Below are 21,198 nucleotides of genomic sequence, written 5' to 3' on the forward strand. Positions count from 1 at the left end.
TTTGCAGAGCCACGCCAAGATACATTTATTATAGGATATCGCTAGAAGAGCAAAATGCATCTTTGCCAAAGGGAGGAATTAAACAAAACGAAAAGTGTAGAAAAGGTGTATTCTTCAAGTTGTTTGGCAAGACCAACGCCCTGTTTGTTTCATATAAATACGCGCGGGTAAAACATATTCGAAATCTAGCCACTGTGTGCCAGCTCAATCTCAACCAAGACAATCAAAATGCATTTCCTTGTAAGTTGCTATTCGAATTTGTACTATAGTATCTTAATAGTTAGAGCTTTATATCTTAAGAAACTTATTTTTATACATAAAAGGTCGTTCTTCCCTTGCTCGTTGCCACCGTGTTGGCCGCTCCTGCCATTCCCGCTACGCCTTGTCTGACGCATGCAGCTCCAGTTGCTTATGGTGTTGCACCTGTGCCTTACGTCGCACCTGCTCCTATTCAGGTTGAAGTGCAACCCCAGATCCAGTACGACTTTTCAGCTCCCGTCGCTGTTGCTGCCCCAGCTCCAGTCGCTTACTCCGTTCCAGCACCAGTCCAGGTTGCAGCTCCAGCTCCAGTCGCTTACGCCGTTCCAGCACCAGTCCAGGTTGCAGCCCCAGCTCCAGTTCACGTTGTCCCTCACGCCTTTGAGACACGCGTCCACTACGCCGAGACTCCCGTTGTCGTCGGACAAACTGCCCACATCATGAAGCCCAACTTGGGAGCTGGTGCCCATGTCACCAACTTTGACTTTATGGGACTCGCCCAGACCAAAGGTGTTGCCCAGGAATCCTACGTCCAGAAATCGAAAGTCCTGGCCCCGGCTCGCAGCGTCTCCGAGATCACTCCGCAGGTGACTGTCCAGCACCCGACCAAAGTCAACGTGCAGAAGGTCGCTGTTGAGGTACCCGTTGCCGCTCCCTACGCTCAGCCCGTCCCCGTTCCAGTTGCTCCCCAATACGAAATCCACCAATACCATCACGCCGTTGCCACTCCCGCTGTCCACATGGTCAACGGTGTTCCATGCGCAGAACACAAGAAGACCTATTAATTTTCCCTTTTTTTTTGGTAATCACCTCTATCATTGACTCTTAAAAACTCGTGAACGATTTCAATGGATTATGTTATGTTAACACCGGAATACACGAATCTCGATTGTATTTTCCAATGCTTTTGACAACAATTATCAAAATGACCCTGAAGTTTCAAGGTTATCTTGTCGAGATGCTTTGCAGAGCCACGCCAAGATACATTTATTATAAGATATCGCTAGAAGAGCAAAATGCATCTTTGCCAGAAGGAAGAATTAAACAAAACGAAAAGTGTAGAAAAAGTGTATTCTTCAAGTTGTAAAATACGATTGAATCTATCAAATATGAAAGTTCTAAATTTGAACTCCTTCTCATAATCATTGCCAAACAATATTATTTCAACATTTTAGCTTTTTGTTAGGAGGTTAACTAGGTGGATGGAGTAAAAGTTCTTACAAGAACGCTACCTTGTAATTTATAAGATTTAATCTTATTACTTGTTTGCCTTGGGTGAACGTGCTTAACTACCCTGGCAACAAGAGTTTTTGAATCAAGCAAATTACCTTCCCTAGTTTTTCCATAGATGAGTACTCGTTTACAATTGCGGGATTCAGTTCAGTACACGCCAGTTCATTTGGAAGTTAACATCACCTGCCAGTCTTTTTTTCCCTCTACAAGACTATGTAATACGACAAGTATACAAAGGTATCCCATACTTCAAAACATACTTGACAGCATTTTTATGTACAGATGTTAAATAGACAGAAAACGCAAAGAAAATGGTGAAACCATTCGTAAAAGGATTAGCTTTCAGCCAGTTTCCTCTTACAATAGGCTGATTGAATCCTTTGCAACCAAAGCCAAAGGACATAATCAACTGGAGGTGAAGCAGTTTAAAATTCTGATATAAACGAGCGTCCAAGATGACAAGTTGTCTTATACTGCGAACGTGAAATTCTCGACTGTCGCATATTTGTTAACCATTAAAACATCGTGTCTCAATTAATTCAGAAATTCACGATAGACAACAATAATCTTCAATAATAACTTGTTTGATTCAGGTAATATCAGGTGTGGGGATCGAACCCACGTCTCTATGTAGAGACCAGAACTTAAGTCTGGCGCCTTAACCACTCGGCCAACCTGATTGTGATAATAGGTAATGACCCCTAAAAGCAATAAAAATTTAGCAAGACGTAAAGTTGATTTTGGGTTACTAAGGGCTACACGGACGCTGCTAAAGTTTAACCCAAATTGGGATTCCGTTAGTCTATGAACGCATGCAAACTATGGAATATGGAAATGGTGTTGAAGACGTTTACAGCTATTCATAACGAATGTTGACTGCGTGACGTCTGGCCGTGGTAAAGACTTTCGTGTATCGTGTTAGATATTGGAGGTTGAAAATATGATGCAACCTTATAACGCATAACTGGCTGAATCTTGTTCATGTTAAAGAAGCGTGTGGGCTGCTAGGCTGGTCACAAGACTTATTTCGTCACACAATCAACCACCATAACTTCATAGAAGCATTGTCATCCATGCCATTCAGTTCGGTGTGCTGTTTGAGGTTTGACAGTTAACAGGCAATCTGTATTTATATACGTCTAAGAACTGATCTTTGTTACATGTAGCCTACGAAGAAATTGCTGCAAAATTTGAACGCTACGATCATCTTTTGGTATTCATTTCATAGAACTTATTGTGGTAACGAAATACTTAAAATGTCCTTTTTCCCCATATTTTTTCCAAAACATCGTCTTGCACTTATAGAATGTGATGGATAATTTAGACGGGGACAACAAAAAACAACTATACTTTCAAGGGAAAGCCAATTTCACTTGTACGCCATGAGTTGTGGCATTTTTAATTTAGGGGATGAGTTGCACGAGTTACGTGAATGAACTTGAAAGTTTCGCACAGTTTGCCAGGGAAATCATTCATATTTCAAACTTCATTGTTATCCTCTCTGTTGGCTAGCCCTCAAGAGACATGCACGCGTCGTTCATTGGGGCAGGATCAATTCACGTTGGCAACCAGTAGACCGTCTGTTTTATTTTGTCTCTAAATAATTGCTTCCTCGAATGCAAGTTTTGTTATAACCGCTGTCCTGCTTGTCTTTGGTGGTAGATTCTGGCATGAATAGATGGAACGAGACGCAGGGGAGAACAATTAGTTCAGAAAAATGCGAACGTTTGAAGGGAAACTAACTTACTTTCTTCATCCTTAGGATACCGAAGTGAAATCCTCCAAGCAGAATCAAGTTAACAGACTTGCACGTTACAATGGCACCGTATACGTTATCTTTTGATGTGGGCAAAGGTTAACGTGTCAGCAGCCAAGTAGAAGTTTTGCACACAACAGCGTGTATTCTCAGAATCTAACTTACGAATAAGTGGGAGTGAAACTAGATTAGGTTTTAATGAAAATGTAACATTTTCGAAGAAGGGGGGAAGTCAAACTTCTATTTTTTTAAAATTACTCTTCAAGATTTTTTTTTATTATTCCGTAATTATTTTAAGTTAATTATGCTGGAATGGTCTGTCATTGTGTATAAAAATGACGCTTCAACCCCACTTCATCAAAATGTGCAACTTTTGCAGGTCTGGATTCCATTACTTTCAGTTCAAGTCACTGCCCGGGGTTAACGTACGTACCACACGAACACGGATCTCGTTCCACTTGTTCTGCTTTTCTGGGACTGTGCTGACCTATTTACATTGCTGCAATGACCATATGTTGGCACCACTTGAGCATTTTTTTCAGATCCTGTTTACGAACAAAGCTAAAACGGTTCAAAATAAAACAGACAAAGTTTGGAATAAACCAATGGTTAACGAGAACGATAAGAGATGCTTAGATATAGTATGCACCTTTTTGTGTGGTACGTCTGACTCATCACGAAAGAGAAAAACAAGACCAACGCCCTGTTTGTTTCATATAAATACGCAAGGGTAAAACATATTCGAAATCTAGCCACTGTGTGCCAGCTCAATCTCAACCAAGACAATCAAAATGTATTTCCTTGTAAGTTGCTGTTCGAATTTATACAATAGTATTTTAATAATTAGAGCTTTATGTCTTAAGAAACTTATTTGTATACATAAAAGGTCGTTCTTCCCTTGCTCGTTGCCACCGTGTTGGCCGCTCCTGCCATTCCCGCTACGCCTTGTCTGACGCATCCAGCTCCAGTTGCTTATGGTGTTGCGCCTGTGCCTTACGTCGCACCTGCTCCTATTCAGGTTGAAGTGCAACCCCAGATCCAGTACGACTTTTCAGCTCCCGTCGCTTTTGCTGCCCCAGCTCCAGTCGCTTACGTTGCTGCTCCCGCACCCGTTGAGATTATTAAGAAAACCATCGAGTATGACTTCCCTGCTCCCATCTCCGCTCCTGCCCCAGCTCCAGTCGTTTACGCCATTCCAGCACCAGTCCAGGTTGCAGCTCCAGCTCCAGTTCACGTTTTCCCTCACGCCTTTGAGACACGCGTCCACTACGCCGAGACTCCCGTTGTCGTCGGACAAACTGCCCGCATCATGAAACCCAACTTGGGAGCTGAGGCCCATATCACCAACTTTGACTTTATGGGACTCGCTCAGACCAAAGGTGCTTCCCAGGAATCCTACGTCCAGAAATCGAAAGTCCTGGCCCCGGCACGCAGCGTCTCCGAGATCACTCCGCAGGTGACTGTCCAGCACCCGACCAACGTGCAGAAGGTCGCTGCTGAGGTGCTCGTGGCCGCTCCCTACGCCCAGCCCTACCCCGTTCCAGTTGCTCCCCAATACGAAATCCATTAATACCATCACGCTGTTGCCACTCCCGCTGTCCACATGGTCAACGGCGTTAAATGCGCTGAAACCGTGAAAACCGCTTAAATCAACTCCTGTAATGAATCCTTTGGTGTCCATTCCACTGATTCTCGATTATAATAATTCCTTCCTTCTTTATCGACAAGCGAAGCAAAACAATACATTCTTTTTAATGAAACATGACGGCCCAGAGCTTGTAGCGCCGTTCTAAAAGACGTGACTCATTATTCTACGAATGCCGTAACTGTAAAAGACGCAGAGCAAAAAATATGTCCTTCAGACATTACGCTGCCTTTCGGTAACGATATACATGTCTTGGGAAAGCCTAACGGATTTCAAGGATTCAAGGTAGTTCACCGACTACAGCCATTATTTCCTCGAAGGAGAGCGAGTGTCATGGCTCAAAGGCAAGTAGAATGTATCCTATAAAAGACAGAAGGCAACTCTCATCAGGATCTTTCTTTTTATTCCTTCAAGAAAATTCTTTCAAGTAGAGAAAGTATTTGTAATCCATGATCGCACAATCAACGCATTTCATTTTCGACCTTGTTTGCCGAAAACTTAATTATCCATGAGCCTTTGCCACGAACATTTTTAAGGAAACAAAATATCCTTGCAAAAATCGATTAAAAACGATGTATTGCCAATGCGATGATATAACAGTTGAATCGAAAGGTGTGTTAACAGTCGATTTAAGTACATAACAAATGATATCACAAACTTATTTTCAAGCCACAACGGTCAGTGCGGGAGTGTGAACGTGGTGGATCTCGTAATGAGGCGCTACGGGAACAGGAACAGGAAGAGCATACGGTGTAGCCACTGGCACTTCAACTGCGACCTTTTCGACATTAATTTTAGTCGGATGTTGCACGTGAACCTGTGGAGTCACTTCGGAGATGGCACGAACGGGAGCAATAACCTTTTGTTTAGTAACTAGTTGATCCACGGGAGGAGCATCACCAGCTGGGACGGAGGCCTTGACATCCAAGACAGTCGGTGCAGCGAAGGCAAACCGATGAGCGACGTACGTTAATGGAATGTTAACATCTTCAGCAGCTTTCTCCGTGGGTGTCTTTACTTTACCCGCTGATTTTTCTTCGTCTTTTTTCGCTTCGATAATGGCGGGATCAGCTGATGGAGCGACGGCAATTGAAGGTGCCACTAAAGGAGCCACGACGAATGGATTCAAATTGGGCTTCAGGATTTGAGTGGAATGACCGACTACTACGGGAGTCTCGGCATAGTGAACCCTAGTCTCGACGGCTGGAATGGCGTGAACGATATGTACCGGGACTGCGTGAGCAAACGGAGATGGGAATGCCTGCACGTGTGGATAGACCACATTCAATGGAGCGGCCATGCCAGTGGCAATAACCAAAGAAAAAATGATGACCTAAATCGAATTTAAAAAAAAAATTAACTGATTTAAAGTACTCATCTATTATCCGAAACAAATTACTGGAAGTTTCATGTTTGCTGGTGTTATTCCCGGTACCAAGTGAGTTGGAAGAGTGGCTCATTTTTCGAAGACGCTCCCCAACCATATTTATACTCGACGCTTAGTTATGACGGCCAGCCAAGCATTTTACCTTTTTTTTTTTTTTTTAAATAGCCCTTGTAATTGGTAACGAAGGAAGGAAGGCCTCCCGCTTTGTTTTTTATCGTCTTCTTCCAAACATTTACTGCGTCTTTTCTCTTTTTTCGGTTGGGATGAACGAAAGTCTTATGCGGTAGACGTCCACGTATATCATCTTTATGGTTATTGCATTCTTTTTTCATAGCGCCAATATGAGACTATATACACGTGCAGACCTTTGTTTAGTGAATAGAAGATGGCGATTCACAGCACGGATTTAACCTTGTATGTTTGGCGAAGCAACACCGGCGGGATCGACACTGACAGACGCCAAACAAAAGCATTTCATTTGTCTTTATTCACGTGCGCAGCATGTGCGGAAAGAAGCGCACGTAATGGTACCACACCCAATCGTCACCGGTTTGCCAGCGTTTAACCTTGGCAATTGACATTTGCATACATGGAAAACAAGTTTTCTTTTCGATATTTTTATCCTGACGATGTTTGCACAAAGTGACACGGGGAAGATGAACGGATGGCAACAAGTCCATCGAGGCGAATGCAGAAAAAGAAACAAAAAAGGGAAAGGTGGAAGATCAACTTTTTATGTATCGTGAAAGAATTAAAAGACGCCCTTAGGAAAGAACATCCGGGTGTTGGCCAACTTTTCTCATCATTTTGCTGCAATAACAGCAGCGTGATTAACGCTCGCAAAAATAAACCTTTGGTTTCTTCTTGTTCGTCGACCTTGAGACTTCAAGTCGACTCACGTTCCACCTCAGGTGATGGAGCGAAAGAAGATCAGAATAACATACAGTACGTGTATGAAATACCTAACATTTAAAAACCACAAACGTTTGTTATGTTCGTACAAAATGTTGCGCAAATGTCAGACATCTGAAAATGAAAATACACAATCGAAACTTTGTATAGCTAAGGCGGTTTCGTGTTCTTCCTTTTTTAATAAATAACAAATGAAAACCGTGTGTAGCTTATATGAAACCACAAAAAGCAATAAGACGTGATGGCTACTCAGCCAAAACGCCGTCCTTGAAAGAGTCTGTTCAAACTTATTCCCCACCTGTACGCGATGGTCGTTGTCCAACAACTGGCAATGTGTTCCATATCGGAACATATACCAGCAGCAATGTGTTTATCGAAATAGATGACCGCCATCCTTTTTTCAGACACTATTATATCAATCCAGCTCATGGACGGATGACCGCTGGAAGCCACTTCCTGTTTTCCTTCTTTTATTCCAAATAAAAATTAACGCTGAATTACAGAGCACGAAACAACTTGCGGGTCTAGTTTTAATTCATTTTGCAATAAAACGAAAGTGAAAATATTTAAATTTGTATTATTTAATAATTATAAAAGGGAAATGTGAATAAACCGGGCCAATAAGAGTCATAGTCAGGTGGTACACTGTTATTAGGAACTGGGAAATAGCTGATGTAATAATAGTGTTGGTAATACCAAGAGGGCGATTGCGGAAGAGCCACTTCCTGGGGGCGATGCTCTGTTTCCGGTAGGGCAATCACGTTAACAATTTGAGAGTGTTTAAATGCAGGTTGTTGCCCGTCTTGCACACCTTTTCCTAATTTATTAGATCGTTCAGCATCCCACGTTGACATCGATTCCGCTTCACTTTCATGTGCATAGAGCAATGGTGAATTCCTTGCCGGCGATGCTACACAAATCGTTAAACACATCAACGACATAAACACCTATAAAATTAAATAAGACGGTGCGTTTAAAAAACAATCGGTGCAGGAATTGATGAACGAACGTTGGGAAACGAAATAGACTTGCCAAAATGGTTTTCATTGTTTGATGCACAAATTCACGTCGTCGGTTGAAAGAAAAGGACCGGAAGACAAGAATTAACGAGTCCGACTGATCGTCTTCTTAGGTACACACGTATAGTTATTATACAGCACGTTGAATGGTCTATTGCAGACGGTGAATTCGAAACTCATTTTTTCCGCCAAGTGCGTGCTCAAGGAACTAGTGTTTTTGTGGAAGTTCTTGTGCTCGATAGGGCGTATCAAAAGTAATAATACGCGGTAAGTGCACGATGGAAATGTTTATTCAGTCACGTTTATTGAAAAACCACCAATTGTGAACCTTCTTCGCAAAGCTTTCATCGTTCACGATCGTGCGTGATGCGCGAATTGTGGCAAAATAAACAAAGTCCGATTGCTTTGACTGAGTGTTGCTGCGCTTTCAATCTTGCGATGTGCAAGATTGTAAGACAATCGTTGCGAATAACTGAATTTTTCATTACAGCTTGAAGAGCTTGCAAAGAACCCCGATTTTTGAATGACAAGTCATTGAAACTTGTAGCTGTGAAGGCCAAGTAATATAACTGGACAACACCCAATCAACGGGAACATTTGGTTTCTTTTCAGTTGTTGCTATAAGCAATTTTTTTTTTTAAATCAGCCAACTGGTTACCTCCAAGGCCAACCGGTACGGTTTACCTAGAGTTACTGTAAAATCAGGTTACCGCAAGCAGTAAAAAAAGAATTGTTTCAAAGCAGTAAACAACAAGAAAATAACAATAACAACATGTATTTCACTATTAACATTGCATAATCTGATCGAACCAAATCATTCATTAAATGTTATGAGCTTCCGTGTAGATGCAACATGACAATATAGTGGAGTTCATTTAATAGGTCTTCTTGTGTTCTGCGCATGGGACACCGTTGACCATGTGGACAGCGGGAGTGGCAACAGCGTGATGGTATTGGTGGATTTCGTATTGGGGAGCAACTGGAACGGGGTAGGGCTGGGCGTAGGGAGCGGCCACGGGCACCTCAACAGCGACCTTCTGCACGTTGACTTTGGTCGGGTGCTGGACAGTCACCTGCGGAGTGATCTCGGAGACGCTGCGAGCCGGGGCCAAGACTTTCGATTTCTGGACGTAGGATTCCTGGGCAACACCTTTGGTCTGAGCGAGTCCCATAAAGTCAAAGTTGGTGACATGGGCACCAGCTCCCAAGTTGGGCTTTATGATGTGGGCAGTTTGTCCGACGACAACGGGAGTCTCGGCGTAGTGGACGCGTGTCTCAAAGGCGTGAGGGACAACGTGAACTGGAGCTGGAGCTGCAACTTGGACTGGTGCTGGAACGGCGTAAGCGACTGGAGCTGGGGCTGCAACCTGGACTGGTGCTGGAACGGCGTAAGCAACTGGAGCTGGGGCAGCAACAGCAACGGGAGCTGGGGCAGGAGCGGAGATGGGAGCAGGGAAGTCATACTCAACCTTGACTGGGGCAGGTGCAGCGTAGACAACTGGAGCGGGAGCAGCAACAGCAACTGGGGCAGGAGCAGGAGCTGAGATGGGAGCAGGGAAATCGTATTCGACTTTAACAGGGGCTGGAGCAGCAACAGCAACTGGAGCAACAGCTACGACGGGAGCAGGAGCTGGTGCGGAGATGGGAGCAGGGAAGTCGTACTCGATGGTGTTCTTAATAACCTCAACGGGTGCGGGAGCAGCAATGGCAACTGGTGCAGGTGCAGGAGCAGAGATGGGAGCAGGGAAATCGTACTCAACTTTGACAGGGGCTGGAGCAGCAACAGCTACAACGGGGGCGGGAGCTGGGGCGGAGACGGGAGCAGGGAAGTCATACTCAACTTTAACAGGAGCAGGGACAGCAACTGCAACTGGGGCAGGAGCAGGAGCTGAGACTGGTGCTGGGAAGTCGTAGGTGATTTGGGGTTTAACAGCAACATGAACGGCCTGAGGCACGGCGTATGTCAGGGCAGCAGGGACCGGGGCAGCGGCGTAAGCTACAGCGGCAACTCCGTGAGCGCATGGCACGGCGGGATTGACCAAATTGGTAGGTGCTGCCGAAGCGGCGGCAACCAAAAGGGTGACCAAGATCTGTCAAACATGAAACATAACGCCATCGTATAACAATTGTCGACAAGGAAGTTCGAATGAAGTAAGAAAATTGCGTCTAAATAGTTCATCAAACTTCAGATTTTATGACGTGAAATCGAAGTGATTTCACAAGGTGATTTTATTGAGTGTCTCTTACCAATGGATTCATTTCTTTTTCGAGTTGAGAAGACTGTACTGAGAACTCGTCGGTAACTGACGATTGAAAATGGAGTTGCCATCCGTTTTTATAGGAGCAGTTGCGATGGGCGTAGGAGGTCTTCCAGGGCTAACCTTGAAGATGGAAAGATTAGATTCTGCTGGACACTCCGTATGTTTTTCCCACAGTTTTCAGATCCATCTCTCTTCCTTCCCCCACCTGCCGTACTTTTGCTGATCGAAGGAAAAGAGGGGGGAAACCAAAGGGGGCCCCGCCCAATTGATTTGCTCGTCCAAGGCATCGCCCTTGATCTTGAATTGTGAAGCTTCTGGAGTCTTCCCGTATGGCAAGGTCAACTCAGCGACTTGGATGTTTAACCATCGTTCCTCCTGTTACCATTTACATTTGTTTTCATCGCTCCATATCCAGTTTTACCTTCGTTTTGTTTGTTGTGTTTTTCACTTAGAGATGGAAGGATGAGTGAATGTGACTATCCGGTTTTCTTTAGTTTAGGGCGTTTCCCAGGTCTTCAATGTCCGTCCATCAATCAAATAGAGATACATCGAAACGTTGTTTCTTCTTCGTTCGTTTTTTTCCGAATGCAAACCTGAACAACCAACTCCATTTGTTTGAAACATTTCTATCCGAAATCATGGACAAAAATAGCAATTTCTTTCAGATTCGACGTGTATTATTGGCCACAATTCAACGTCAATAAATAATTAGATAAAAGTGACACGCCACTTATATTTTTTTCGAGAACAGAAATAATGTATATCATCCCGGAAACAGATAACACCCCATAAATAAAAGAATCGCATATTTGACAAAGCCTCCCAACGATGAAGCGAAGGTGGCCTCACAAAGCAAAAATCACCCGCATTTGCGATGTCAAATTCACGAGAAAACACACAAAAAAAGATAAAAACAATTTCGAATTAACATATTTCGAGATAAGCGAATTTTTCACAGCAGCCTTGAAGCGTTCCTTCTATCACCCGAAGACGTCTTACGCAATAAACTATACCAAATGGCTAGCGGGAAATAAACTCAATAGTTACGATACAGGTAGCTATCCTTGGGATCGTACATCACCGGATAATCGATAGGAAAGTAAGATTCATAATCAATTTCTTGCTCATTGTAATCCATCGGGCTAGAAGATCGGCTCTCGGCGTTTGCAGAATTCACCCCGATATACGGCCAATTAGGACCGTCGGTGCTTGGAACGTAATCAGTGTCTGAAACTTGCGATTTCTTAATAGCAACACGATTGCCTTTCGGACGGCCGATGAACGGCCAGTTGGGTCCGTCGATGATGGCGAGATATTGAGCTCCAGGTGAGCCGCTGTTGGTCACAGCTCCAGTGCCTCCGTAATGCGCAGGAATGACAGCCAACGGTCCAGCGAAAGCGCCGTTGACTTTAGCTGGAACGAGGTAAGCTCCTGGAATCGGTTCACCTTGACGACTGACGATAGAATCAGCGTTATGCCTCATTTGAATTTCCTGGCTGCGTTGTCCTTGCGTCTTGAACCATTGGTCATAAAGCAAACCCGGCCATTGCGACACTTGATACGGCTGCTGGTAATAATCATCTTCGAATGATCTCGATTGCGCAGGACGAGCGAAGTACGGGTTGTAATAGTCCACCGAATCAAAGTCCGGATCGTAATGGTACGATAGCGGACTGTAATAACGAGCTGGATAGGCCACGCAAGACGTCAGCTTCATCACCAACAGCAGCCCAGTAAAGAGAATCACAGTCGATGTCATCTGGCGGTATAGTCCAAACGGAGCAGTTATAAAACGGAATTGAAAATTTTTAAAAACTAATTGAATTGATGAATGAAATTAGAACGAGTTATAGTCAACTGGATGTGGCTCGTCTAACGGTCGAGTCCAGACTAAAGAAATAAAGAGCCAGGTGAATCTTCTTTTACCTTGTGTTGCGTGTGTGTCGTAGCACCGATGGCTGCTGTTTTAACGGAGAAAGTGGACTGACAAGGTTCATCTGCCAAGACGTAGACTTATATATACAAGCTGAAATGACGCAAGCACGTCGCTTCTTCTTTTTTTCTCCCATCGAAATGTGTTTTGGGTAGCCGCTGTATCATCACGGATAATCATGGCCATCAACATTATAAGCATATTTCCGTGTTTTCTGAAGAAATTTATGAGTTTTCAACACTGGGGGGGTATATAAAGTCTAATAGCTGCTGTAACTCTTGTACCGTTGGACAATGCAATATCTCATGTGCCAACATCACAAAGGGTCAAGTGAGAAGACCAGAAAATTTGAATATTCAATGCCCATGGTCGATGACCTTTTGGTACATTCATAATACACCGAGTCCTATTGAGACGTGCGTCATATCGGGACCCTGGGTCCACGACGTCTAAAGATTGAGCCGAAAAGGTTTTTTTTTGTGACACCTTCACTGATTGCCTCGCACCAAAACGTGAGGGCCAAGGTCACGCAAGTGATTCGTTTGAAACTATAAAAGAGTTAAGCGTCTTCGTTTTTTGGCTGCGTCACGAAGCAAACGCTGAAAAGAAAAGGCGGTAATTTCAAAAAATGAAATCCTATTTATGACGAGTTCGCTGAACCGTGATGACACGGGCATTTTTGGCATTGTTAAAATCACAGTAAAATCCCTAAAAGTGATTCGTGTCGACGTGCTTATAAAAATTTGCATACGGCTAGACGAACGGAGCTCACGATATTACAACCTCGGCTAATTTTTATGCCACCATATATGCAAATAAAAGCAAGAGAATACCGCTGTCGGCTCTCATTCAAAAATAAATATTCCTTCAGGTTTTGAATGGAGAGTCTTATCATTTTCTTAAGTATGTGTTGCATTCACGATTAAAATCGGCGGACATCACGTCCTGGAGGGGCAAAACGCGTTTTCTTTTCTCTGAAAAATTCTTGCTGATGAGTGCGATGTGATTCGTCCAATTTTTTTTTTGTTTGAATGTCATCCGTTAGTATAAAAAATGGATGGCCTTGCCGAGAAACAAGATGGGCTGGATGAGTCGGGGTGTGGTCGCAAACAAAGCAAACGATGCGGGTTCGAAACTCGCAAGGAATCTGGAAGACTTTGATTTCAAGGTTATGGCCATACATGTCATTCCTCTTTTTAAAAGATTCCTTAATTTCTTTTTCTTGCCTTAAAAAGCAATTAGATATGCTTTAAATAGGAAAAAAGACGAGTCGAGCAAGATGTAGCCAGAAATGCCTTTGGCTATTTATCTTATCTAAAAAAAAAAATTATAATTCGGGATGCCTTCTCTGACATCACGAACTGGCGATTATGTTCAGCGTCGAAAAAATATTATGCCAATGGCTAGGCTATTAAATCATTTCTATGCGAAGCTTATGATTTGCATGAAGACCTCCAATAAATCAAGAAAAAAAAGAATTCGGTATTACAATAAGCGTTTATATGAACATCTCAATCAACGACAATAACAAGACAACGAGTCAACATCTCATTTATGCAACGTAGACAGCCTGACCAGCCTTAGCGTCAACTTGAGCGGGTGCAACGAATTGAGTTAAGCCATAAGGATAGCCGTAATAGGGAGCGGCGATGGCGTGATGGGAGACTCCGACAGGTGTGAGGACGCGCTGGACAACGGGAGTTACGGCGGCGTATGCGTGTCCCTCGACGACGGAGTAGGCAAAGTTGCCTCCGAGACGGTCAGACTTGATGATGGCGCTGTCATGGGCCGGAGCGCGGACCAAATAAGGGGCTGGCACGACGTAAGCGTTGGCGGCGGCCAAGCAAACCAAGAGGACGGCGAACTTTGACAAAATAAATTTGAACATTTAAAATATTGCAATAATTCGAATAGGAAAAACGAAATGACTTACGACTTGCATGTTGATTGAGAATTGAAAGTGTTGGAAGAGCGAAAGAAAATAGGACGGGAATGCGTTTTTTAACTGTGTACAGTTCCGCTTTATATAGTCTAGGGCGACTTCCGGGTGTGGTCTTTCTTTTCGCTTTTTACCTTTTGAAGAGCTAAAGCCAAAACGTTTGCACAGCAGATGAAATTCTACCTCAAGGCGGAGCTTCTCACACCTTCAGTTTCAGAAGATAGTCTCAATATCACTTAGGGTGTGGTTCTTTTTATTTCCATTCAGGTAAAACGGAGCACTGCTTTGCATTCTTTATTGGTACATGAAAATGATGCGCATCGCCGGCTTTCGTGAGAAATCGTGAGCCACAATGTTCTTATTTCTTTTGGCTAGTTGTTATCTATTTGAATTTAATGCACTTTTTTTTTTTTTCAATTCTCTTCCCGTCCTATCCACTTTTGCTTTTTGTTTTTGTTGTTTTTGTTTTTGCTTACAAGTTCTTCTCATCACTCACGTTCAATGCCATTCGTGTCCCGGAGCGAGACGAGTTGGACGATCCAGAAACCTCCCCATCCTGCCTAAGGCAATTTGTAACACTCGAGCATCGTCTCGAACGCGGAATTGATTATAATTCGATTTTCCCTGTTTCATTTTTATCGCGGTCAGCCACATTGCCAATGAAAAGCCATCGAAATTCACGCACAATCTGAAAGGCACCTTGAATTTTGTTTTTGGCGGAACTCAGGTGATGATGATGAGCGTCGATTTAATCCGATCATTCACATCTTCACTTCTGAATGACATCGACAGCCAACATTTTCCTTATTCGAACGATAACGAAACTTAAATAATGAAAAGAAATCCTTTTTACGTGACTTTGTGCGTGTTAGCGGAAATGTTTGAAGTTGTTTGTTTTTCTATTCTATTGTGATCTATATGTGGTTAAAGTTAGACACCTTGCGGTGACGGATGTTACGGATAATCAATCTGAATGCAATTCGTCGAACGCTGGCGTGATTGTTTGCGTTCCTTAGATAAGCTCTTGTCAAGGTTTCCATTCGATTTGGAGCTTCAAAGAAGCCCCTGATTTAAAGAAAAATACTACACGTACCCCTCGCTCTTCTTAAACATTTCCCAGAAAAAAGATTAAAAAAAAAACAACTCTGATTTCTACCAACTGTCCAACGTTTTTAATGTACCGCCATATAAAAATGACAAAGTTACTGCAATTAACAAACAGAACTGAAACTTGTACTGTTTAATGGGTTTCACTATTGTTTGTTGTGTAACTGAATTATAAGAACAATTGAAAAAAACATCGTCCAACTAGTAAAAGCATCCGGTTTCCGCATTGGCGGAATAGCACAGCTATAATAGCTTCCAAATGCTAATGGCCTTGTTGAGTACTGGGGCGGCATCAACCGCAATCTTACCGATATCTTTCGGCAAGTGGAAAAAAAAAATCGTTCTCAGATGAGACGTATAGCTGCGGGTAATAGCAACCGTTTGTCTTGTCAACATTTATCACTGCCAAAGAAGAATCAATTTTATTAAAAGCCAAATAAATCCAACGTTGTCAACAAACATGCTCCGCTAGAAGATACGGAAAAGAACAAAAACAAATAGATGGTACAGGAGTACGGGCAGATGGAACGACAGCCATGAAAGCTGGCCTTGAAAATTCAGGATTCGGAAAGAGATTCCACCGTGGGTGTGGTCCCATCTGCATCTAGATTTGCGCTATATAAAGCGGAACGGGAAGAAACTCAAACACCACACACACACTCTTCTCGTCTTTCGAACACCACTCTCTCTCTCTTCTCAATCAACATGCAAGTTGTAAGTCCATATTAAATATCCAATTGAACTTGATTCTTTTCTAAATCAGTTAACGGTATTATTCTTTTCGAATTTCAGCTCGCCGTCCTATTGGTTTGCTTGGCCGCCGCCAACGCTTACGTCGTGCCAGCCCCTTATTTGGTCCGCACTCCGGCCCATGACAGCGCCATCATCAAGTCTGACCGTCTCGGAGGCAACTTTGCTTATTCCACCGTTGAGGGACACGCATACGCCGCCGTCTCTCCCGTTGTCCAGCGCGTCCTCACACCTGTCGGAGTCTCCCATCACGCCATCGCCGCTCCCTATTACGGCTATCCTTATGGCTTAACTCAATTCGTTGCACCCGCTCAAGTTGACGCTAAGGCTGGTCAGGCTGTCTACGTTGCCTAAATAAGATGCAACTCATATGTAAAATTGAAACTTGTCCTGTTGATTGAGATGGTCTTATACACGCGAATTTTCCGAAAAAACTGCATTAAATAATGATTATTATTATAAAGTGTATAGGGTAGTGAAGAAACATTTACGAGTGTGGCCCTTCTGAGACCTCAACTTCAGCACAAAATGATTTGGTAAAATTTAGTTCATGCTATCAACTTTAATTTAGTGGATCCATAGTAAAAGATCTGGCAATCGGGACATTTTAAATGGACGAATTTAAAAAAAAAAGCTATCAAGCCTTTGTGCGTGAAAGGAGAACAAATAATGAAAACACGTCTGCAGTTCTGGCGCACATAGTTTTATGTTATTGACAGGTAAACGCGCTGCATAAAAACAAAATGGCCTGAAATGGGCTGGTAGACTTAGTTACCGAAATCGTTTATTCACTGTCACAAAACGAACATCAAATTTCAAATTTTCCAGTTGAAATGGGACATAATAATAAAAAAATTAACATGTTGAAGGGTATACAGAACATCAAATCCTCTAACCAAAGCTGCAGAGTCATCTATACGTGTTCCGTGTCATGCGTAACTCGCAAATTTGAATTATTATCATTCCTAGACTTCATACAGATAAAACATTTTATGACACAGTCATCGACCATGGCCTTCAACCATATGCAAATCCGCTTTTGAATAACGTACTATCATAAACGTTTATATTGGAGTGCGAATCAACAGAAATCACGGTACATCACGGTATGTCTTATTTAGGCAACAACAAGAGGATATCCAGCGTACGGGTAGGTCAGAGGAAGAGTTTTAGCCGTTTCGACGGTCTTGGCAGTTTCAACGGGAGCGACGAACTGATGGACGGCGTAAGGGTAGGCGAATGAAGGAGAAGAGATGGCGTGATGAGAGTAGCCCACCGGGGTAAGGACGCGTTGGACAACGGGAGTGACGGCGGCATAGGCGTGCCCTTCAACTGTGGAATAAGCAAAGTTGCCTCCAAGGCGGTCAGACTTGATGATGGCGCTGTCATGGGCCGGAGTGCGGACCAAATAAGAGGCTGGCATGACGTAAGCGTTGGCAGCGGCCAAGCAAACCAAGAGGACGGCGATCTTAATTTTTTAGGAAAGAATGATGAACTCATTTTGAGATGATTGCTTTTAAGAATAATGAACCATTACCATTTGCATGTTGAAGTTGGAGAGTTGAAGAGCTGGAAGGTGAAACGGAAGGGGTCTGTTCGAATTTCGGATCATCCCGCACACTCTTTTATACTATGACTATTATATTGGGTGTGTCTTCCAGTTAACTTCTTCGCAAACTTTTAACCTTCAATGGAGACAAAAACTGACTTTACTTATCTCGGGTGTGGTCATCAGCTGCGGGCAAGTCAACATCTCTGCGGGCCACGTAGAGATTCACTATATGACTCGATCTGGGCGAGTCCTTTTCTTTCACTTTATAGTTACCAGCATGAAAATCTCCATACCAACAAGCAGGTTCCCATCAAGGTATTCCATTTTCTTTAGTTTCCGAATGATGTCTCGTGACATTGGATCGATTCCATTTTAATTTTTTTTGCCAATGCAATTATTAACCATCAACAAAGTTAATTTGGCTTTCGTTTCAGATGGCATCTACAGGGATGATACAGGAAGGCTATCCTTACATGCAAATTTGGCGGAATCACATTTTGATTTACGATTGCTTATTAGTCTCTTTTAAGCTTCCGATTTATGGTGATGCAGATTTATTAACAATAAAGCATAAAGGATGATTTCGCATGTTCCTTAATGCAATTTCGTCAGCGTGATAGGATTATCGGCTTGTGGAAGTCAAGAAGGACATGACGTTCTCACTAAAAGACCTTCAAGTATCTTCTGATGTACATAAATGGCGTGCGCAACGAGGTAAATGCGATAAACAATGTGGAAGGGATTTGTCTGTTGAAGCTGCATAGCTTTCCCACTTCCTTGTTTTGTGTTATCGTATATTATTATTATTCAAGATCAGCGTCTGCCGACATCTAAACACTGCCCTGCCCTTGGACTGGTTGTGCTTCAACCTGTGCAACTTAGCTGTTTAGTTGCGTCTTTTATGAGGGTATTCCGTAAAATCAGTGCTTCAAGTTAAGCAACACCGTGCAGGAACAAATAACCAAAACCGAATAAGGGGATCGTGATTGAAGCGCGTGTTATTTCTCTCCTATAGGGCCGGTTTTTCTTGTCGTTACGTGCACGTCAAAATCTCCGTTCGAAAAGAGAAAGGCAATCGTATGATGTGGAATTAACCTCCATCAAGGCGTGTAGATGAAACTGGGCCATGCAAAGAAGCCAGGATTCGATAGATGGCGTTACAAGTGTAAAAACTTGTTCAATGTGAATGACCGGGAGTAGCAGCCGCGTGAGTTAATAACAATGTTGAAGCCTCGTAAATCAGTTGTTGGCCACCTCTTTACCATTCTCCATTGCTGACACGATCACCATCTATCACCGGTTCTACTTAATGGCACAAAAATATGTGAGGTGTGCTGAATCATCAAATCGCAATGGTTCTAACGATCCTGTCGCTGATGATATGACAGTAGGTCGTCGACCTTGTCGAGACTAGTTTATCTCAAACAGTTTTGGATCTTTTGCTTTCTTTACGTCATGTAAAAGAGCGCAAACAGACAATTTTGTGGGAGAAAAACTAATTATTCTGTGAATAGTTTTCATAGCTTGTCCTCATGAACACGTAGCCGGTAATGTCATGACACTCGTTACGACACCATCTAAGGAGGTTAGTTGGTACATTTTACTAGCTGCCGCTATTGAACTACTGAAGCATTCAAAGTTGAGCTATAGCAACGAGAAATACAATAGAAGCATTGGAAAATACAATCAAGATTCGTGTATTCCGGTGTTAACATAACATAATCCATTGAAATCGTTCACGAGTTTTTAAGAGTCAATGATAGTGGTGATTACCAAAAAAAAGGGAAAATTAATAGGTCTTCTTGTGTTCTGCGCATGGAACACCGTTGACCAAGTGGACAGCGGGAGTGGCAACGGCGTGATGGTATTGGTGGATTTCGTATTGGGGAGCCACTGGAACGGGGTAGGGCTGGGCGTAGGGAGCGGCAACGGGCACCTCAACAGCGACCTTCTGCACGTTGACTTTGGTCGGATGCTGGACAGTCACCTGCGGAGTGATCTCGGAGACGCTGCGAGCCGGGGCCAGGACTTTCGATTTCTGGACGTAGGATTCCTGGGCAACACCTTTGGTCTGAGCGAGTCCCATAAAGTCAAAGTTGGTGACATGGGCACCAGCTCCCAAGTTGGGCTTTATGATGTGGGCAGTTTGTCCGACGACAACGGGAGTCTCGGCGTAGTGGACGCGTGTCTCAAAGGCGTGAGGGACCACGTGAACTGGAGCTGGGGCTGCAACCTGGACTGGTGCTGGAACGGCGTAAGCGACTGGAGCTGGGGCAGGAGCGGAGATGGGAGCAGGGAAGTCATACTCAACCTTGACTGGGGAAGGTGCAGCGTAGACAACTGGAGCGGGAGCAGCAACAGCAACTGGGGCAGGAGCAGGAGCTGAGATGGGAGCAGGGAAATCGTATTCGACTTTAACAGGGGCTGGAGCAGCAACAGCAACTGGAGCAACAGCTACGACGGGAGCGGGAGCTGGTGCGGAGATGGGAGCAGGGAAGTCGTACTCGATGGTGTTCTTAATAACCTCAACGGGTGCGGGAGCAGCAACGGCAATTGGTGCAGGTGCAGGAGCAGAGATGGGAGCAGGGAAATCGTACTCAACCTTGACAGGGGCTGGAGCAGCAACAGCTACAACGGGGGCGGGAGCTGGGGCGGAGACGGGAGCAGGGAAGTCATACTCAACTTTCACAGGAGCAGGGACAGCAACTGCAACTGGGGCAGGAGCAGGAGCTGAGACTGGTGCTGGGAAGTCGTAGGTGATTTGGGGTTTAACAGCAACATGAACGGGCTGAGGCACGGCGTATGTCAGGGCAGCCGGGACCGGGGCAGCGGCGTAAGCCACAGCTGCAACTCCGTGAGCACACGGCACGGCGGGATTGACCAAATTGGTAGGTGCTGCCGAAACGGCGGCAACCAAAAGGGTGATCAAGATCTGTTATAAATAATACCATTTACTTAGCACTTTTCTAAGGCAACATTTTCAAATTTTTTATTTACCAAAGGGTTCATGTTGCAGTTGAGATGGCTGTATTGTGTATTGAGAAGTCGTCGGTAACTGACGATTGATAGTCGACTTGCCATCTGTTTTTATACGAACTGTTTCGTATGGGCGTAGTAGATCTTCCCGCTAACCTTGAGGACGGAAAGAATAAATTTTTTTGTACATTCCGTATCTACCATTTGTCTTCACAACCATCTCCGCTTCGCAACTCCCTCGCTATCAGGTTTTCACATTTTTTTTCCCACCGAAATAGAAGGGGGGAAGCCACCTCCACAATTAATGATATTCATCCAAGGCGTTGCCCTTGATCTTGAAATCGTTGCTTCCTTCGTCTTCCCGTAAGGCAAGGTCACTCTTGATTCCCGACATGTATTAACCATCCTCGTGCTCTTTTTCTTTTCGAAATTGCAAAACAAAGAATTGAAGAGGAAGAGTAACTATCCGG

At 43.8% G+C, this 21,198-nt stretch overlaps 8 protein-coding genes, 2 long non-coding RNA genes and 1 other non-coding gene across 17 annotated transcripts; 5 read left to right on the plus strand and 6 right to left on the minus strand.

Moving 5' to 3' along the window:
- The first annotated feature begins 88 nt into the window (after positions 1-88).
- On the plus strand, positions 89-1,152 carry LOC123469992 (calphotin-like). Of its 3 annotated transcripts, none has more exons than XM_045169427.1 (3): positions 89-240; positions 324-551; positions 600-1,152. In XM_045169427.1, the coding sequence occupies exons 1-3, from the start codon at positions 229-231 to the stop codon at positions 1,041-1,043; spliced, it is 684 nt and encodes a 227-aa protein (XP_045025362.1). In that variant the 5' UTR covers positions 89-228; the 3' UTR covers positions 1,044-1,152. The 3 variants fall into 3 exon arrangements, with proteins under 3 accessions (XP_045025362.1, XP_045025361.1, XP_045025360.1); XM_045169426.1 differs by having other exon boundaries at positions 324-503; positions 552-1,152; XM_045169425.1 differs by having other exon boundaries at positions 324-1,152.
- A 291-nt stretch (positions 1,153-1,443) lies between these two features.
- LOC116934016 lies at positions 1,444-3,493 on the plus strand. Of its 2 annotated transcripts, XR_006643339.1 has the most exons (5): positions 1,444-1,728; positions 1,785-2,182; positions 2,245-2,387; positions 2,482-2,593; positions 2,658-3,493. It is a non-coding gene; the product is annotated as an uncharacterized LOC116934016 (long non-coding RNA). The 2 variants fall into 2 exon arrangements; XR_006643338.1 differs by having other exon boundaries at positions 1,785-2,387; positions 2,482-3,493.
- Trnal-uaa lies at positions 2,089-2,171 on the minus strand. Its single transcript has one exon. It is a non-coding gene; the product is annotated as a tRNA-Leu (tRNA).
- A 181-nt stretch (positions 3,494-3,674) lies between the features above and the next one.
- Positions 3,675-4,817, plus strand: LOC116934015 (calphotin). The gene is made up of 2 exons (XM_032941652.2): positions 3,675-4,050; positions 4,134-4,817. Exons 1-2 carry the CDS (start codon positions 4,039-4,041, stop codon positions 4,815-4,817), a joined length of 696 nt encoding a protein of 231 aa, XP_032797543.2. The 5' UTR covers positions 3,675-4,038.
- Positions 4,818-5,451: 634 nt separating this feature from the next.
- On the minus strand, positions 5,452-6,445 carry LOC116915452. Its single transcript, XM_032920599.2, has 2 exons — positions 6,292-6,445; positions 5,452-6,225 (listed from the first exon to the last, which is right to left on the minus strand). The coding sequence occupies exons 1-2, from the start codon at positions 6,301-6,303 to the stop codon at positions 5,557-5,559; spliced, it is 681 nt and encodes a 226-aa protein (XP_032776490.2). The 5' UTR covers positions 6,304-6,445; the 3' UTR covers positions 5,452-5,556.
- A 2,524-nt stretch (positions 6,446-8,969) lies between these two features.
- LOC116915401 (calphotin) lies at positions 8,970-20,907 on the minus strand. Of its 4 annotated transcripts, XM_045169429.1 has the most exons (3): positions 20,750-20,877; positions 9,626-10,300; positions 8,970-9,577 (listed from the first exon to the last, which is right to left on the minus strand). In XM_045169429.1, the coding sequence occupies exons 1-3, from the start codon at positions 20,831-20,833 to the stop codon at positions 9,086-9,088; spliced, it is 1,251 nt and encodes a 416-aa protein (XP_045025364.1). In that variant the 5' UTR covers positions 20,834-20,877; the 3' UTR covers positions 8,970-9,085. The 4 variants fall into 4 exon arrangements, with proteins under 4 accessions (XP_045025364.1, XP_045025363.1, XP_045025365.1 ...); XM_045169428.1 differs by having other exon boundaries at positions 8,970-10,300; positions 20,750-20,875; XM_045169430.1 differs by lacking the exon at positions 20,750-20,877 and adding an exon at positions 10,458-10,619 and having other exon boundaries at positions 8,970-10,300.
- LOC116915449 lies at positions 11,127-12,467 on the minus strand. The gene is made up of 2 exons (XM_032920597.2): positions 12,398-12,467; positions 11,127-12,230 (listed from the first exon to the last, which is right to left on the minus strand). Exon 2 carries the CDS (start codon positions 12,228-12,230, stop codon positions 11,508-11,510), a length of 723 nt encoding a protein of 240 aa, XP_032776488.1. The 5' UTR covers positions 12,398-12,467; the 3' UTR covers positions 11,127-11,507.
- LOC116915537 lies at positions 13,883-14,499 on the minus strand. Its single transcript, XM_032920697.2, has 2 exons — positions 14,338-14,499; positions 13,883-14,268 (listed from the first exon to the last, which is right to left on the minus strand). Exons 1-2 carry the CDS (start codon positions 14,344-14,346, stop codon positions 13,957-13,959), a joined length of 321 nt encoding a protein of 106 aa, XP_032776588.2. The 5' UTR covers positions 14,347-14,499; the 3' UTR covers positions 13,883-13,956.
- Positions 16,006-16,668, plus strand: LOC116915536. Its single transcript, XM_032920696.2, has 2 exons — positions 16,006-16,164; positions 16,243-16,668. Exons 1-2 carry the CDS (start codon positions 16,156-16,158, stop codon positions 16,552-16,554), a joined length of 321 nt encoding a protein of 106 aa, XP_032776587.2. The 5' UTR covers positions 16,006-16,155; the 3' UTR covers positions 16,555-16,668.
- On the minus strand, positions 17,253-17,892 carry LOC116915534. Its single transcript, XM_032920694.2, has 2 exons — positions 17,738-17,892; positions 17,253-17,668 (listed from the first exon to the last, which is right to left on the minus strand). Exons 1-2 carry the CDS (start codon positions 17,810-17,812, stop codon positions 17,318-17,320), a joined length of 426 nt encoding a protein of 141 aa, XP_032776585.2. The 5' UTR covers positions 17,813-17,892; the 3' UTR covers positions 17,253-17,317.
- LOC116915591 lies at positions 17,924-18,347 on the plus strand. The gene is made up of 2 exons (XR_004390166.2): positions 17,924-18,067; positions 18,187-18,347. It is a non-coding gene; the product is annotated as an uncharacterized LOC116915591 (long non-coding RNA).
- Positions 20,908-21,198: the final 291 nt, after the last annotated feature.

Source organism: Daphnia magna, linkage group LG2, assembly GCF_020631705.1.
Source record: "Daphnia magna isolate NIES linkage group LG2, ASM2063170v1.1, whole genome shotgun sequence".
In the NCBI taxonomy this organism is placed as follows: domain Eukaryota; kingdom Metazoa; phylum Arthropoda; class Branchiopoda; order Diplostraca; family Daphniidae; genus Daphnia; species Daphnia magna.

Coding starts and splice junctions, on each gene's coding strand:
- LOC116915534 (XM_032920694.2), bottom strand. CDS start 17,812: ATGATCCGAAATTCGAACAGACCCCTTCCGTTTCACCTTCCAGCTCTT. Junction 17,669..17,737: donor CCAACTTCAACATGCAAATG/GTAATGGTTCAT, acceptor TAAAAAATTAAG/ATCGCCGTCCTCTTGGTTTG.
- LOC116915401 (XM_045169428.1), bottom strand. CDS start 20,833: ATGGCAAGTCGACTATCAATCGTCAGTTACCGACGACTTCTCAATACA. Junction 10,301..20,749: donor ACTGCAACATGAACCCTTTG/GTAAATAAAAAA, acceptor CATGTTTGACAG/ATCTTGGTCACCCTTTTGGT.
- LOC116915449 (XM_032920597.2), bottom strand. CDS start 12,230: ATGACATCGACTGTGATTCTCTTTACTGGGCTGCTGTTGGTGATGAAG.